This window comes from Bubalus bubalis, chromosome 21, assembly GCF_019923935.1.
Source record: "Bubalus bubalis isolate 160015118507 breed Murrah chromosome 21, NDDB_SH_1, whole genome shotgun sequence".
NCBI classification, from domain to species: Eukaryota; Metazoa; Chordata; class Mammalia; order Artiodactyla; family Bovidae; genus Bubalus; species Bubalus bubalis.
In genome coordinates this window covers 5,131,704-5,149,452 of record NC_059177.1, presented here as the reverse complement: position 1 = coordinate 5,149,452, position 17,749 = coordinate 5,131,704, and the positions used below count along the sequence as shown (strand labels likewise).

Here is a 17,749-nt window from a genome sequence, read left to right as displayed (position 1 = left end):
TTCACCTTGCAGGTAAGCACACATAAGTAACTGAGGCTCAGAAAGACTATTTGGCCAAGGTTGCAGAGTAGTATGGAGAAGGCAATGGCACCCCACTCCAGTTCTCTTGCCTGGAAACTCCCATGGAAGGAGGAGCCTGGTGGGCTGCAGTCCATGGGGTCGAGAAGAGTCGGACACGACTGAGCAACTTCACTTTCACTTTTCACTTTCATGCATTGGAGAGGGAAATGGCAACCCACTCCAGTGTTCTTGCCTGGAGAATCTCAGGGATGGGGGAGCCTGGTGGGCTGCCGTCTATGGGGTCGCACAGAGTCGGACACGACTGAAGCGACTTAGCAGCAGCAGAGTAGTAAGGACCAGAGCCCAGCTGCGAAAGAGGCCTGTCTAGCTCTAGAGTCTCCACTCTAGGGTAAGCTGATCAGGTGGTTGATCTACCTGCACCCTGTATTCTGAGAAGACTCTGGAAGGATCAGCGCCAGCCTTTGCTGTTACTTCCTCATCTCTTACTCATTAATCAGCCACTGCAGCCCCCGCCCCCCGTTCGGTGGAAACTCCTTTTGTTTGACTCACATCTTGGTCTGCAACCAATGCACCCCGTAGGCACAATTCAGTCAGAATCTTGTCTAACGCTGTAGACACTTGCACATCTTCTCCTTCCTTTGACTGCCGTGTTGCTTCTGTATCCCCATGGTACTGACTGAATTGTATCCCCAACATTCACAGGTTGAAGCCCTACCCTACAACATGACTGTCTTTGAAGGTAGGATCCCAACCCCCTGTGACCAGTGTCCTCAGAAGGAGAGGATGTTGCTGTGAATACACAGAGAAAAAGCCATGTGCACTTACAGCGAGGAGGCGGCTGCCTGGGAGCCAAGATGACAGGCCTCAGCAGAAACCAAACCTGCCACCACCCTGACTTTGGACTTCTATCCTGTTGAACCATGAGATATAGATTTCTGTTGGGTAAGCCATGGAGTCTGCAGTATTTTGCTATGGCAGCCCTAACAAACTAGTCCACCCCACTTTCTGCCTGCTTCTCCAGCTGCTCCTTCTCAATATCTTCACAGGTTTGTTTCCACCCAATCATCACTGGTCAGTGCTGGTTCTTACAATGCTTGTTCTCTGCCCCTTCTCTCGTTCCTTCTGTGGAACACAGCTATTTCTATGACATTACTAATCTATGTTCCCAAATCTAATTATCAAGCTCTGGTTTCTCACTGAAGCTACAATTATTCCAACTGCCTACTCGACTCTCTTCATGGGTGTTCCACTGGTACCACATGCTCGTTATTCTAAAATTGGACTCCAGAATATCTGTCCTGTGGTACATTTCTAATATGAAGAAAAGGCTCTACCTTTCATGGGTAACCCAAGCCAGAAAGATAAAAATCAGCCAAGAGTTTGCCTCTATTTTGCCCCCCAGAACCAACTGGGAATTAGGATCTTTTTATTTTCTAAATATTGAGTCTGTTCCACTCCCATCCTCAACACCGGCGTTATTTTAGTTCTATCTCTCATTACTTCATAGAGTCTTATGTCAGTTTCCTAATCTTTTCACCTCTTCAATCTCACCCGTTCTACTACATTCTTCACTGTTACCAAAATGTTCCCCCACCAAAATTACAACAATAACAATCACATTTAAAATTATCCAGTGGCTTCCTCTTGCCTTCAGGATAGAATTTCCGCCTACTGTCCATCCATTTACTCGACCAGCATTTGATTCTCTGCTGCTGCTACTGCTACTAAGTCTCTTTAGTCGTGTCCAACTCTGTCTGACCCCATAGACGACAGCCCACCAGGCTCCCCCGTCCCTGGGATTCTCCAGGCAAGAACACTGGAGTGGGTTGCCATTTCCTTCTCCAATGCATGAAAGTGAAAAGTGAAAGTGAAGTTGCTCAGTCCTGTCCGACTCTTCTCGACCTCATGGACTGCAGCCCACCAGGCTCCTCCATCCATGGGATTTTCTGGGACCCAAATACTCTCTAAGCACTGAAGATATGAGGACTCAGAAAATGTAATCCTAGCTTTAGTTGAAGGGCATTAGGCTGTCTTTATGATCTAATGTAAAACATATATAAGTAAACACACAATATTAATAAATCTGATAATATGATTAGCACAGTGGTGATGAGCTCCAAGTACCATGGGGAGCAGACAGGCAATAGAGGCCATCCATCTAGCTTAAGAGTAAGAGAAGGCCCAGGGGAAGAAATGCCTTTTGAGCTGAATCTTGAAGGATGGTCAGGTGAAAGCATAAGGAAAGATGTTACAGGTACACGGAATGGCAGCATGAAGACAACATGTGTGACCTTGGAGTGCATAAGGACAGGCAAAGATTTCAGAATGCTAGATTATAAATATGAGGGGATTTTAGATGGGATGTTTTGGCCCCAATTCTGCATACCTCCTGCAATTAGATCTGTATGGCTCTCCTCACTAGAGGCAAAGAGTTCTTAAAGTCAAACACTGGTCTGAGGCTTGTTATGTGGATGGTAAATATCTAATGTGAATATTACAGTGTTATCTGAAGTTATATGCAATTATGTAATTGTTCTACAATGTTGGTTGTAGTATATAAGCTGTATATAAGCAGTTACAGAACGTGGCCAACACTGTTACTTGCTTTGTACAAAATCTATTCTCCCCTTTCCATACTGCGCTCAGAAATCCAATTTTGATTAGGATGTGACTTTAACTACAACTTAGGGAAAGGACTCATCCTTTTTAACGGTAGATATATGATCCAATTTTGCACAAAGACATGTAAGAAGAAATCCGATCGGGGCTTGTGAGAAAGATTTTTTCTTTATGTGACTACAGAGAAGTGCCCAAAGAAAGCAACATGCCCCTCACCACTTCCATTTCCTACCTTTGGACCTGATGAGCAGAGACTGACACAGAGGTGATGCCGTGACCTTTCAACAATGAGAGGGATGCCACAGGCATCACGTAGAACCAGTGAGTCACTAGGGCAGCTACCTCCATATGGATGTTACCTGACTGAGGCAGCCAAGCCCTCACAATTGGCTGTGACCCCTCCCTCCCCGCACTGGACCCACACGTTGCGTCCTGCACCCAGAGGTAAGATGGGGTCTGTATTCTATTTTCCCTCTCCTTTAAAGGGCCCTTTAAAGGGCTGGTTTTGTATCTTACTTTCACCAACAGAATATGATGGAAATGACACAACACCAGTTCAAGGACTAGTCTCAAAGGGGACTTCCTCTCTCAGAAATGAGTCACCAGGTTAAGAAGTCTACATACCCGGAGACTGTCATGCTCTGAGGAAGCCCAAGCGAGCCACGTGAGACCACATGGAGAGAGAGACCCCCAGCCAGGCACCAGCTATCCCAGCAGCCTGGCAGAAGCACCAGACATCTGAGTAACTAAGCTATCGTGAATGTTCCAGCCCCAGAAAATGCAGAGGGAATAGGCTCAGTGAGTTCAATCCAGATGGCAGAACCATGAGACATAATAAACTGATATTGTATAAGTCATTAGTTCCAGACAAAATCATTCCTAACTAATACCAGAGAAGTTCACTGATCATAAGGAAAGAGGAAGATGTTCTAGTCACCATATGGCTATTAATCTGTGTACCAAATACGAATCATATCAACTATGAATTAAGAACGGTAGAATTTCTCAAATTGTCTTGTGAATTACACAATTACATTTATGTATTTGTTCTCATAAATACATATGAATATGCATTTGTATGTTTATTATATGTTGCAGACATGTAAATGTAGCAAAATTTTGAGAGTTTTGTTTTAGCAGTTCTCCATTTTCACACATTAATAAGGCATTTCACAATCCCAAAGCGGGGACTTCCCTGACAATCCAGTGGCTAGGACTCCGTGCTCCCAGTGCAGGGGACCCAGGTTTTATCTCTGGTTGGAGAGCTGGATCCCACGTGCCCCAAATAAAAGATTTCACATGCCACAACTGAGACCCAGAGCAGACAATAAAAATAAGTATTAGGTGTCGTGGGCGTGAGTTGGAAAGAATTTCCAGACCTGAGACTGAATGAGAGGGAAATAAAGTTTATTAGAGTGGGAGACACTATTAGAAGAGCAGGCCAGCTCAAGGGAGAACCGATGTTGAATAGGGGTCCTTCGTCCACTTTTATACCCGGGGTACAAGGAGTGGGATAGGGGTCTTGAGGGTCATTTGCTTATTGGATGAGGCAGGGTGGGCAGAAGAGTAAGGCAAATACCTCCTCCCTATGGGGTAGGAGGGGAGACAGGTTACACTGTTCCATTAATAGTTACAATGTGGGGGAGGGAAGGACGAGAAGGGTCTGGTTTTTCCATTTCTGCATTCCAAAATGCAGGAACAAGAGGTGTTCCTTGTTCCAAAACCCCTCCTTGGTTTAATCTGCTCTTTCGTCCTTGGGTCACCACATGCCCCTTTTGCTACCCTGCTCATCTCTAACTATCTACTTATTTCCCTTCTCAGGCATTTGGGAACCCAGTCTCAAAGGAAAAGGGGCGATGACCACTCTGGTTTCCTTAGGCTGTACTGGGGCATCGTGGGGCTCTGGGTTCCCTTTGCCTGCTCTCTGTCAGGATGCATTTACAAAGGGAGATGAGAGTCCATGGAATGATAAGGAGGCTTGTTTCAGCATTGTCTGGGTGTTGGCCAGGGAATATTGTCAAACTATCACTTGAAGATTTGTTGTACTCTAGAAGAAACAAACTTAACAAGAAACTTAAAGATATTTGGCCCAAAGAGTAATAGAAATAGAAAAGCTGTTCAGGGGCTAGCCAGGAGACCAGGGCCAGACCTTGGTTCGTGACATTAGTGTTTCTCTAGGTACGAGAAGATGCAAAGATTTGGGCTCATAAAATCTTTACCTGAAAACATCTGACTATGTGAAGGCCAGTTCTTCTGGGTTTTTCCCAGAGCACAGGGTGCCTTGTTTCTGATCTCCACCCTCAGCTCCTTTCAGGGGGTGTTGAAGGTCAGCAGCTTGCAGTGGTCATGATGTAATCTTTGCAGAGGCAGCTGGCGAGTGCCCACTTCCAGTCCCTTCCTAGCCCCATATTCCCTTGGACTGCAAGGAGATCCAACCAGTCCATTCTGAAGGAGATCAGCCCTGGGATTTCTTTGGAAGGAATGATGCTAAAGCTGAAACTCCAGTACTTTGGCCACCTCATGCAAAGAGTTGACTCATTGGAAAAGACTCTGATGCTGGGAGGGATTGGGGTCAGGAGGAGAAGGGAACGACAGAGGATGAGATGGCTGGATGGCATCACTGACTCGATGGATGTGAGTCTGAGTGAACTCCGGGAGTTGGTGATGGACAGGGAGGCCTGGCGTGCTGCGATTCATGGAGTCGCAAAGAGTCGGACACGACTGAGCGACTGATCTGATCTGATCTTATGGGGGCATTTCCTGGCCACTGTGTCCCGCGGGGCTGGGAAGGCTCATTCCCAAGTTTAACAAAGATTCCATTGACAGGCCACTCGGTGTGCTGTTATTGGACCAGGCATTACGAGTAGCAAAAGTCTCTGGACCATACCTGATTTACTAGCCTCTTGGTCCAGGAAAATATTCCCTCTTGTTGCTTCTTCCCATATCTAGAGTTATATTATTAACAATCATTGATCTCATATGGAACTGCATATCAGCATTTTATCCCAGGCTCAGGCACACATTTGGTAACGTAAGAAACAATCTTCTGAAACAAGTGACATAGAAAATAGTATAGCGAGCAGTTATTAGTAAGGTCACAAGCAAAAATTTAAGTCGAGAACCTTCATTAAGTAGAGCCCAGTATACCCCAGGTCATCTGACTTCACTTGTTAAATGCCTATAGCCTGGTGTTAATCTCCTGGGTGTACATCACGGAGCATCTGATCTTTATCTGAAGATTGGTAACTATCTCAGAAATGAGTTTTAGTAAACACTAGACCTTAATTAACAAAACTAGAAACTTAGTTTAACAATGAACAAAACTTAATATTCAGTGAAACATGATTTTTTTCATTATGAGGGCATTAACTCTGTAGCCAGGGAAGACTTTAACCCATCAAATAAAAATGAGGTTTGTCAGGGAGCCGGGAAAAGCCAAGCGGCTGTCTTGGATTTCCCATAGCCCTGACTCTTTGATTTACAGCTATTGTTCACCCATTTTTTAATTCCCCCATTTAGGAGTAGACTGTTGCCATGTTTTAAGGACATCAGGATAGCAAAAGTTTAACCATGAGGGCTTATTTTTTGTAGAAGCAGAATGAGCTTTGTCTACATGTACCATAATCTTAAATAATGCTTCTTTACTTTACCAAAGTAACAAAAGATTTAAAAAACAAATATAAATCACTTAAAGGCAAAGAAATTCATAATCTGTTATTGAAAGCTGCATTCTAAGAAAACTTTGTTCTCTTAACATAGAACGTAGACTGAATTACAGTCTGTTACCAGTTTACCAGAAAACAAACAAGCAAAATTTGTTTATTGGTTAATCTCAGAAAAGTCTTTTCCATAAATCTTGAAGTAGCAGTATTCTTGCAAAGGCATCAGAGTGAAACCATATAGGGCTTCCCTCATAGCTCAGCTGGTAGAAAGGAAGATCTTCCTCAGCTGTGTCAGGAAGATCCCCTGGAGAAGGGATAGGCTACCCACTCCAGTATTCTTGGGCTTCCCCTGTGGCTCAGCTGGTAAAGAATCTGCCTGCAATGCGGGAGAGCTAGGTTCGATCCTTGGGTTGGGAAGATCCCCTGGAGAAGGGAAAAGTTACCCACTCCAGTATTCTGGCCTGGAGAATTCCACTGACTGTATAGTCCATGAAGTTGCCAGAGAGAGTAGACTAAATTACAGTCTGTTACCAGTTTATCAGATAACAAACAAGCAAAATTTGTTTATCGGTTAATCTCAGAAAAGTCTTTTCCATAAATCTTGAAGTAGCAGTATTCTTGCAAAGGCATTGGAGTGAAACCATATAAGACAAGTTTAAAATCTGATTAAATTGCAATTGCCCAAGTAGCCTGGTCATTGCTGTGATATGTAACACTTTAATATGATAACTAAAATTATAATTGACCATATTTTATCAGGGTATATAAAATCTATATGAATTCCACATAATTTCAGAATATCTGTATTAGTAACATCAACCATACAGTACAACCTAAGAAGATTTATCACCCCTTCAACAGTACTTCCCATTTAATTTAACATGTCCAATGAACCCAGGTAGCTTAATAGCCCTTTGGGATGTCTCAGGGGCCCTCTGAAGCATCCCAAAGTCAGCTAGAAGTCAAATTATTTAGGAAGTTTTGTCAATAAATAAGAAAAGGGTTTATAACACTCAGTCAGATAGAATCATATAGATCACTGTGAAACTATATATCCACATAGCCAAAGTAACAAAGAAGATTTCAAAGGTAAACATAGAACAGATCACTTCAGAGGTAAAGAAACTTAAAATCCATTATCAAAGGCAGTTCAACATCTCAAGAAAACTTGTATTTATGTGCAAAACTCTTGCCTTGGGGTCCACTTTCCATAAAATCTTATCACTTTCTGCACCCATTACTTTGTTCTCCCATCCTGAAACAGCTACCTGTAAGTCAGACCTACTTCCTTTTCCCTTCATAAAATGTAATTCCATTCCTCACACCTTCTTTACTGAAAACACACATCCTACTTTCCTTAAGCAACCAAGAACTGACCTTTATGTTAGCATTCTATAGATTGGTGAACATAAATACCAGTGATAATTTCTTTAAAAAAATTCTAGAGAACATCTCAGGATGGCATCAAACAGTATTCATTAATAGTCCAAAGTCTCTAGTTTCTCTGTAAGAGGAAGTGAGTGCCAACGCCAAGCGAAGATTTTGAACAGGGGAGGGGATGATCAAAGACAATATTATAAGATTTTCAAATTAGTGACTGGGACGACTGAAAGATGCATCTGAGGGCATAAGACTCTTGTCAGGGAAAGCCGTGTGAAATAACAACTCTTACTCGAGTCACGATCAGGAGTGGAAGGAAATATTGTTAAACAACAATATTTAACTTATAATAAACCTAGGCACAATGAAAATATTATGCTTAATGTTAATAACTCTTAGACATAGCTGTATTAGATTAGCAAAACAAACATTAATACTAGATATTTAATTTTGAATATTTTCCAGTTCACATGAATCTGACATTCTTTAGGTTAATTTCTCTTGTATTTAGAATTGTCTGATTTGTAAGCGTTTATTTTTCTTTAGGCCAATTAAATTAGAACTCATTTACAACTTCAGCAATATTATTAAAAAAAAAAAAAAGACACACACTGAGACATACATAAATCCAGACAGACAGATGGAAATCTCATAGTTTTCCACTTGATATTTAAAATGTCTCTTTTGACACCACCACCCCACCCCCGCCTTTTTTTTTTTTTTTTTTAAGTTTTAATTTGCTCAAGGCTGAGGTCTCAGGCAAAGTGGACTGTGTATTTCAGGGATGTGGAAAGGGTTAACTTCAAGCGTTTCCCTAGACAGGCTTTTTAACAAGCTAGCTGTTTTTAATTGCATATGCAAAAAGAACAGGTTTTGCAGTTTCTAAGAAAAGGATTTCATTTTAACCAGTTTACTCCAGAGTCTAAAGAATATAATGGCCATCCTGTGTCAAAAAGTCATCTTTCCTTTCTGTAGTCATAGTTTTATACCTAAATTATAGACCAAATAGTGCTCAAATTAACTCTGATATCAGAGGCAGATCAACTGATAAAAATCTTGGATTGTCCCTTTGGTGAGAAGTGAGGTCCTTGTCCCATCAGAAGAATCTGAAGGTTAAGGGGATTTGAAGCTGTGTCCTTCCCCTCCATGAGAAACAGGAGTAGTTAGAAGGGAATTCTTTAGGATGTTCAGGAGTGGGAAAACCTTGGTTCCCTCCCCACCTGGGAGATACGCATAGTTAGAAGGGAATTCTTTAGGATGTTAGGAGAGTTTTTGATCCTTCAGGATTTTGATTATAAGAGAAAGAACTGGACCAAGGGGAACCTCAGAATCCTTTCCTAGAGAGCATGTGGATATGAAAGGAAATCTGATGGAGAGAGACAGAGGGGGGCAGGAGACAGGGAGGCAACTGATAGACCTGAGGCATGAGTGCCTCGAATCCGGACTCTGACTGAGGCCATGAAGGACCGAACGTAAGGAAATTCTGAGTCCTTTCCCTGCTCTTGGCAAAAGCTAGTGTGCCATTTAGAGGCCATTTTTTGCGGGTCCCCCAGTTTGTATTGGGGCCAGGCCTTTTGCAGGGTCAAAATTTTCCAGTTTCTGAGAATGTAGCCAAGGGGTGAGTCTGAGAGAGGCAGGATGTACCAGAACCCACTCTTAGCCTACCGCCATAGAACGGGGGCACCGAGAGTCACCAGCTGGCAGAAAGGCGTCCCTTTTGTCCCAGTCATCTCTCCATGCGACCAATGGCACAAAAATGGCCGACCCTCCCAACAGCCGCATCCAACAGTGAGAGGTGACCCCTGAGAGCCATGCGGCCAGGGCAGCATGTGACCCGGGCAGAGAAAGACACTCCTGGGAGCAATGGGGTGACTCACCATTTGGAGATTCCCTGAAACGTGGAGGGCGCTCTTGGGATGGCTTAGAGGCAACACCTGGGCTCCTGGAAATCAATCCAACTGAAAAGGGAAAGAAGTGAAAGTGTCAGGGAAGAAGGCTGAGGAACCCGCCTTACAACCCTGTGGGGAGGCGGCAGCCAGGGGATGAAGTCTCTGTTTTGCTCCAACCACTATGCGCCTGACACAGTGCACGGAAGCTGTCCTGCTGGGGGCGGATGCCCTTGGGACTGATCCGTTCCTGTCCCCCTTATCCTCACACAGGAGTCTTCATGTGGCAGGCGCCCTAATGGCTTTTAAGTGCCTGACCCGTGCCCACACAATGAGGACTTGCTTAGCCTAGTCCTCAGTTGGGAGAAGACAAAGGAGAGACCCTCATTCCGGCACCCTCACCGGGCAGCTACTGGGCGCATTGAGCAGTGGGCCTTTGGAGCACACCAGAGGGTGGCCCTGGCCAGAGCTCCTCAGTTGCTTCCACAGTACCTGCCTGTTCACAGAGGGTCCCTATGGGGGTGGAGAAGTGAGGAGGTGGGGAAGAGACCCCAGGTTCCCCTACGGGCCACCAAAAATGTCTGGGCGCGGGTTGGAAAAGAATTTCTAGACATGAGACAGAATGAGAGGGAAATAGTTTATTAGAGTGGGAGACTCTGTTAGAACAGTGGGCCAGCTCAAGGGAGAACCAACGTCGAATGGGGGTCCTTAGTCCACTTTTATACCCAGGGTACAAAGAGTGGGATGGGGGTCTTGCGGGTCATTTGCTGATTGGATGAGGCATATGTACTGGGTAGGGGAAGAGTAAGGCAAATCCTTTTCCCTATGGGGTAGGAGGGGAGACAGAATACACTGTTCCATTAATAGTTACAACATGGGGAAGGGAAGGACAATAAGGGTCTGGTTTTTCCATTTCCGCATTCCAAGACCGTCCTCGGTTCAATCTGCTCTTTCATCCTTGGGTCACCACATTAAGGGAAAAAAGGGGTCCCCCAAGAGGGACCCAGGACTACTTGATCTCCAGGAGACCCCATTTTCCATGTCAGACTAAGAGTGTATTTTATACTCAAGATGATGATAGACACTGAAGGAGATTTTGAACAGGGGAAGGAGATGATCAAAGACAATTATATAAGATTTTCAAATTAGTGACTGGGATGACTGAAAGATGCATCTGAGAGCATAAGACTCTTGTCAGGGAAAACAGTGTGAAATAACAACTCTTACTAGAGTCACGATCAGGAGTGGAAGGAAATCCTAGATAGGAAACGTAACCAAGAGCTCAGTTTGGAAGGAATTGGTGTCTGAATTGATTCAGATAAACCACAGGGATTTTTTGTGGAAGCAGCTCCCAAGCATCCTACACTTAATAGTAACTATTACCAACACGTGTTGTCCACACGTTACTATGTGATGTGTACTCGTTTTACAGGTGGCGATGCTGAACCACAGGGAGACTAAGTAACGACAGAGCCGGAATTCCAGCCCAACGACAGCCTGGCTCGGCAGCTCTGTCATCTACTGCCACCACACCAGCCCCTCCTGGTCTCCCCGCCAGACTGAGGCATTCTTAAGGCAGGGACTGTGCTTTTCAAATCTTTAGATTCTTTTGCTTGATCCATATTTGTTGCTCAATAAATACTGTGAAGGAGAGGCTGATTGAATGGATAAATCCCGTACCATGTAACACTCAAGAACCGAGACTCTGCACATTGTGACATTTGGGAACTAGAACCTATGGTGCCCTTGATGCCTGAAGATAAAATGAGACTAGAATGCTTGTCAAGAGATCTAAACACCAGCATAAGCTTCCTTTTAAAATGCTCAGAAATGCTTCCCAAAGTGAAAACAGTACAAAAGAGGATAGATTTCACCCAGGGGAGAAGATTTATGTGTTTGACAATCATGTTAACCAATTCTGTCTAACAATCTTTTTGTCTAACAGTACAGCAGTCTTTGGTATCCACAGGAAATTGGTTCCCGGAGCCTTTCAGATACAAAATCCTCAGATGCTCAAGACCCTTACATAATACTGCTAAATATTTGCATATAAACTATGCACATCCTCCCTTAAGATATAATTTAAATCTTATTTCAATTACTTACAATACCTAATACAATGTAAATACTATGTAAATGGTTGTAAATACTATGTAAATACTATGTAAATAGTTGCTGGTAGATTAGGAAAATTCAAGTTTCGCTTTTTAAACTTTCAGGAATTTTGTATATCAAGCCTTTTTCATCTGTGCTTAGTTGAAATGCGTAGGTGGATACAGAGAGCTGATTATATTTACTTTCTAAGAAATGCTAGATAACTTCCCTCTCATTTTGACATCATTTTCCAAGCTTGAAAATCATTCAGTTGAATAGTTACATTACAGGACTTGAAGGTTAAAACCTTAAACATAAGTTATGACTTTACAACGAACTGTTCTAATTGTTCATTTCACAAAAGTACAAAATCACTTAACAGTATATGTTGAATGACAAAAAAATTAAGTATCTTAAGGAGGATTTATTTAGTTGGGGTCAGAGAAATACGTAACCATTTTAAGAGCTACATCATTTAATTTGTACTCCAAATGCATGCTACTTCACAGCTTAGAACATAAAATATGCCTGTATGCTAATTAGATGTAATGCATATTTGAGATTTTCTGGTAAAAATTCTGTATGGTAAAGTATTCAGAGGGTAATGGTAGCTCTTAGAAAAGAAAGTGAAAGTGAAAGTCACTCAGTCTTGTCCAGCTCTTTGTGACCCCATGGATTATACAGTCCATGGAATTCTCCAGGCCAGAATAATGGAGTGGGTAGCCTTTCCCTTCTCCAGGGGATCGTCCCAACCCAGGGATCAAACCTAGGTCTCCCACATTGCAGGTGGATTCTTTACCAGCTGAGCCATCAGGGAAGCCCTTATCAAATGACTACACCCATAGGCAGCTTCCCAGGTGGTGCTACTGGTCAAGAACCTGCCTGCCAATGCAGAAGACATGAGACGTGGATTTGATCCCTGGGTCAGGAACATCCCCTGGAGAAGGAAATGGCAACCCACGCCAGTATTCTTGCCTGGAAAATCTCATGGACAGAGGAGTCTGGAAGGCTACAGTCCATAGCGTTGCAAAGAGTGAGATACGACTTAAGTGACTTAGCACACATGTATTTATCCTATTACTTAAGCCTTTTTTTTTTTTGCTGCTCAGCTTGTGGTATCTTTGTTCACCAACTAGGGATCAAACCCAAGCTCCAGCAGTAGAAGTGCAGAATCCTAACCACTAGACCACCAGGGAATTCCCAAGCCATCTTTATCACTAACTCCAGAAGTTTTGTCAATTGACAAAAGGAGATGAGAAATGAATTTTCATTGGTGAAATAACTGGTGCTGGGACATGGAGACTGGTTTAAAGGAGTGGTCCCTTAAGCCTCACCCAGTATCTTGTGTTTGCCTCTTTGGGGAGAGTCTGACCCTTAATCTCAGATTAACTGAATTCTACTGCCAGAAAACAGTCACATTTTCCTGAACTGGCTATTTCCTGCAAAATACTTTCAGGATATACAAAAGGACTGACAGCAGAGTCTTTCCCTTCCTACAGAAGAAGCCAATGCTAGTTTGCTGACAAATATTTGTACATTTAGCAGAATTCAGTCTGAGATCCACTTTCATTGTGAAGCATTACCTGGTAGCCAGGAGGTGGGGAGACCTGGAGTTCTGATCCATTTCCAACTTGTCTCATCAACCAAAGGAACTAAATATTTGTCAATGATAAATTGGTGCATTCACAGCAATTCTATAAACAAAGAAACTTTAGATTAATGGCTAAGAATGACTGCAGGGAATATTTGGTAACAAAACACTAAGCCTGAGCATATCAGGGGTGAAGTATTCACAGTGGGGCGCAGTGCTCTTGTGTAATCAGTTGCACAAGACTCACATGTTATTAATTATTAACCTGCTGAATCACTGGGAAAGCATGAGTCACTTGGGCTGCAGGCATTTCAAAGGGCTGCCTCCTTCCTCAAGTTGACCATAGACTCATTCATCCTTGTTTAGAGTTACCAAGGCACATGCTTATCGCCAAGTCGTAATAACATTAAAACATCTGCTCCACGTCCTCATTCCTCACCTAGAGGCTATCAGAATGCTACCAGTTCTACAGATTTCACAGGAAGTCATTCAGAGAGGCTGCCTTTGAAATTTACCGTTATCATTTTCCCTCCACACACACAACAAACTTCTGAAAGACAATTAAAACCTTGAGCTCTTTTCACAGCACTTAATGTTTTGCTTGACTGATTTTATAGACACCTTTTATTATGCTCGACTCTTTCATCTCACCCATCTGCTCCAAGAAAACATACTTGCTTCTCTTAAGGGGAACACCCATGATCCCTGAGACATTTTTCTTTAACTAGAGAAAGACAAGAGGTTTTACCACTGACTTTTGTTAAGTTTTCAAATCAGGTCTTCTACATACATGTTTAACAGAAAAGTAACAACTCTGCACACAAAATTCTACTTCTGGATGAAGTGTACAATACAATCTTCAGTTAGACCTTAATATTGGTGTAGCATTTGCCAATTTGCAGAGTCTCTACCCACAGACACACACGGTATTATCTGTTTCTCATCAAAACGACATTATGCTGGGGATAGGGATAAATTAGGAGTTTGGAATTCACACACATACACACAAAACCATACAGGTAATCAACAAGGACCTACTGTATAATGCAGGGAACTCTACTCGATATTCTGAAACCTAAATAAGAAAAAAAAATGGAAAAAGAATAGGAATATATATATACATATAACTGACTCTCTTTGCTGTACACCTAGAACTAATACAACACTGTAAATCAACTATACTCCAATATAACATAAAAATTAAAACAGACAGAAAATTAACAAATAAACCCACATGAGGCACCATTCCTTTGGTGAAGTGGCCAAGATGGTGCACACATGCTGCGCTGGAGGGGGAATCGGTGAGCCTCGCCGGGTTAGAGGTCTTCCCTCCGGGGGCGCTGCATGAGGCCCACTCTGGCCTCAGGGGTTGCTGATGGTGTTGAAGGCTCTGGGTCTGCTCAAGGGATTCACCCCTGAGAGACGCAGGAAGTCAGAACTCCCCAGCTTTTAGACCTTGACGGAGGCTCTCCCAGTACCACCCGCTGCGGCTTTGACCCCCACGGCTAACTGGTTAAGTGTGGGCACCTGCCGGCGCTTTGGGGAGTGTGACAATCCCAGCGAGCTCGCCACTACGTGATCACACTGGTGGGAGGACCCACAGAGCTCACGCGAGACCCGAGCAGGGCGCTACATAGCACGTAAGCGACGCTTGACGCAGAGCGGCTCCAGGCTTGGGCCAGCAGCTATTCTGGAAAACTCCGCCTGGTACCAGAAGCAGCGCCTGGTGGATTTACTAGCGGCAGTGAGCGGCCACTTCCTCGTGAGCACGCACCTCCACAGGTGGAGCATGCTGACTCGCCTCAAGAGCCCTAAAGGCAGGAGTTTGGCAGTTTTGAAACCAGGTACTCCAGGCCTCTGTTTTCTCCTCCCTGTTCCTGCGTTATGGATGTCGGGTCTAGCTGGGTGGATATGATCAGATGGAAGGACCATATCTGGGTCCAAGTTCATCTGCAAGTTGAGTGGCTAAGATGTATTTGGAAATCTCTGCTCCTCTAATTACAACTGAAGCAAAACTGGTAAAGTCCGCTGGCAATGCTGTTTGGCTGAACAGAGATAAGACATCTCCATTTAAATGGTATTAATTTGTTGTCAAGCAGCAGAATAATTGGATAGTAGGTCCCTGAAGGAGAAGGCAATGGCACCCCACTCCAGTACTCTTGCCTGGGAAATCCCATGGACGGAGGAGCCTGGTAGGCTGCAGTCCATAGGATCGCAAAGAGTCGAACACGACTGAGCAACTTCACTTTCACTTTTCACTTTCATGCACTGGAGAAGGAAATGGCAACCCACTCCAGTGTTCTTGCCTGGAGAATCCCAGGGACGGGAGCCTGGTGGGCCACCGTCTATGGGGTCGCACAGACATGACTGATGTGACTTAGCAGCAGCAGCAGGTCCCTGAAGCTCTTCACTTTTTTGCCCCTTGCAGAGGTTGACCACATAATGCAGCTGTATGTCAAAGGGCCAAAAAAGCAAGGTCCTCAGAGACAACTTGCTGCAGAAGTCAGAAAACTTGTTCTTGGACACATACTCTGGACTCTGCTCAAAGGTGCACACAAGCCTTTTAGCAGTATAGATGAACTGGAAGCCATGTCTGACCTAGAGTTAAAAGAGTTTTGGAAGAACATTCATTTTCTGAATTCTTCATTGTGGAACGAGCATCGTAGATTTGCAACAAAGCAAATGCCATTTCTGATGATTCATGAGGGTATAAGATGGTCAGGAGGCAGAGTCAGTGTATATCACAGTAACAAATGCTGAGAGTTGGTTTTGGTTGTTGGACCATGTATCCTTGAGAATGGCCTTTCCTTACTTAAAATGGAAAAAAAAAAAAATTCCACATGATACAATGGCTTCAGCTATGATGAAAAAATCCTTCTGGTGGTTCAGTTTTATACATCATTCATTCTCAAGACATAGGAACTTATACCTTGGCTTATGGAAATCCAAAACAGTATGGAGTATACTCGAGGCCTGACAGTGTGAGTTACTTCATGATTTATATAGGTTGGTTATGTTTGTGTAATAGTGTGCTGTTTTATTTCCTAATCCTTGAACATTGAGGACTACAATAGAAAAGCATGATTTCCAGGGTTAATCTCTTTCAATAATAGTTTTTTTGTGAAAAACTAAATGCTGTCTTTCCCATTCTGTTTCCTCTTTTGGAGACGAGGAATAGTGAAAAAGAAGGATAATATGGAATTGTGGATACTTTTTTTTTTAATTATTTTTTATTGAAGGATAATCGCTTTACAGAATTTTGCCGTTTTTTGTCAAACCTCAACATGAATCAGCCATAGGTATACATATATCCCCTCCCTTTTGAAACTCCCTCCCCATCTCACCCCTCTAGGTTGATACAGAGCCCCTGTTTGAGTTTCCTGAGCCATACACCAAATTCCTGCTGGCTATCTATTTTGCATATGGTAGTATAAGTTTCCACATTACTCTTTTCATACATCTCACCCTCTCCTCCCCTATCCCCACGTCTGTAAGTCACATTTCTATGTCTGTTTCTCCATTGTTTCCCTGTAAATAAATTCTTCAGTACCATTTTCCTAGATTCCATATACATGTGTTAGAATATGATATTTATCTTTTATTCCTGACTTACTTCATTCTGTATAATCAGTTATAGTTTCATCCACCTCATTAGAAATGACTCACATGTGCTCCCTTTTATGACTGAGTAATATTCCATTGTGTATATGTACCACAACTTCTTTATCCATTCGTCTGTTGATGGACACTGAGGTTGCTTCCATGTTCTAGCTATTGTAAATAGTGCTGAAATGAGCAATGGGATACATACGTCTTTTTTAATTTTGGTTTCCTCAGGGTATATGCCTAGGAGTGGGATTGCTGGGTCATATGGTGGTTTTATTCCTAGCTTTTTAAGGAATCTCCATACTGTCTTCCATCGGAGAAGGCGATGGCACCCCACTCCAGCACTCTTGCCTGGAAAATCCCATGGACGGAGGAGCCTAGTAGGCTGCAGTCCATGGGGTTGCAAAGAGTCGGATACGACTGAAGTGACTTAGCAGCAGCAGCATACTGTCTTCCATAGAGCCTGTATCTATTTACATTCCTACCAACAGTGCAAGAGTGTTCCCTTTTCTCCACACCCTCTCCAACATTTATTGTAGACTTTTTGATGATGTTCATTCTGACTAGTGTGAGGTGGTCTCTCATTGTAGTTTTGATTTGCATTTCTCTAATAATGAGTGACGTTGAGCATCTTTTCATGTGTTTGTTAGCCACCTGTATGTCTTCTTTGGAGAAATGTCTGTTTAGGTCTTTTCCCCACTTTTTGATTGGGTTGTTTGTTTTTCTAGTATTGAGTTGTATGAGCTGCTTGTATATTTTGGAAATTAATCCTTTGTCAGTTGTTTCCTTTGCTATTACTTTCTCCCATTCTGAGGGTTGTTTCTCACCTTGCTTATAGTTTCCTCTGCTGTGCAAAAGCTTTTAAGGTTAACCATGTCCCACTTGTTTAC

The 17,749-nt window shown here is 43.1% G+C and overlaps 1 protein-coding gene and 1 pseudogene across 2 annotated transcripts in view; one reads left to right on the top strand and one right to left on the bottom strand.

The window, feature by feature from the left end:
- Positions 1-14,732, bottom strand: part of TGFBR2 (transforming growth factor beta receptor 2) — a 111,125-nt gene extending 96,393 nt beyond the window's left edge. The window contains exons 1-3 of one of the 2 annotated variants that reach the window (XM_044934029.2): positions 14,488-14,732; positions 13,246-13,356; positions 9,560-9,640 (exon numbers count right to left, since the gene is read on the bottom strand). In XM_044934029.2, coding sequence (XP_044789964.1) covers positions 9,560-9,640; positions 13,246-13,345 — 181 coding nt within the window. In that variant the 5' untranslated portion in view covers positions 13,346-13,356; positions 14,488-14,732. The remainder of the gene's footprint in view (positions 1-9,559; positions 9,641-13,245; positions 13,357-14,487) is intronic. The other variant, XM_044934028.2, reaches the window with a different exon arrangement.
- Positions 14,488-16,476, top strand: LOC102415616 (annotated as a pseudogene).
- The last annotated feature ends 1,273 nt before the right edge of the window (positions 16,477-17,749 follow it).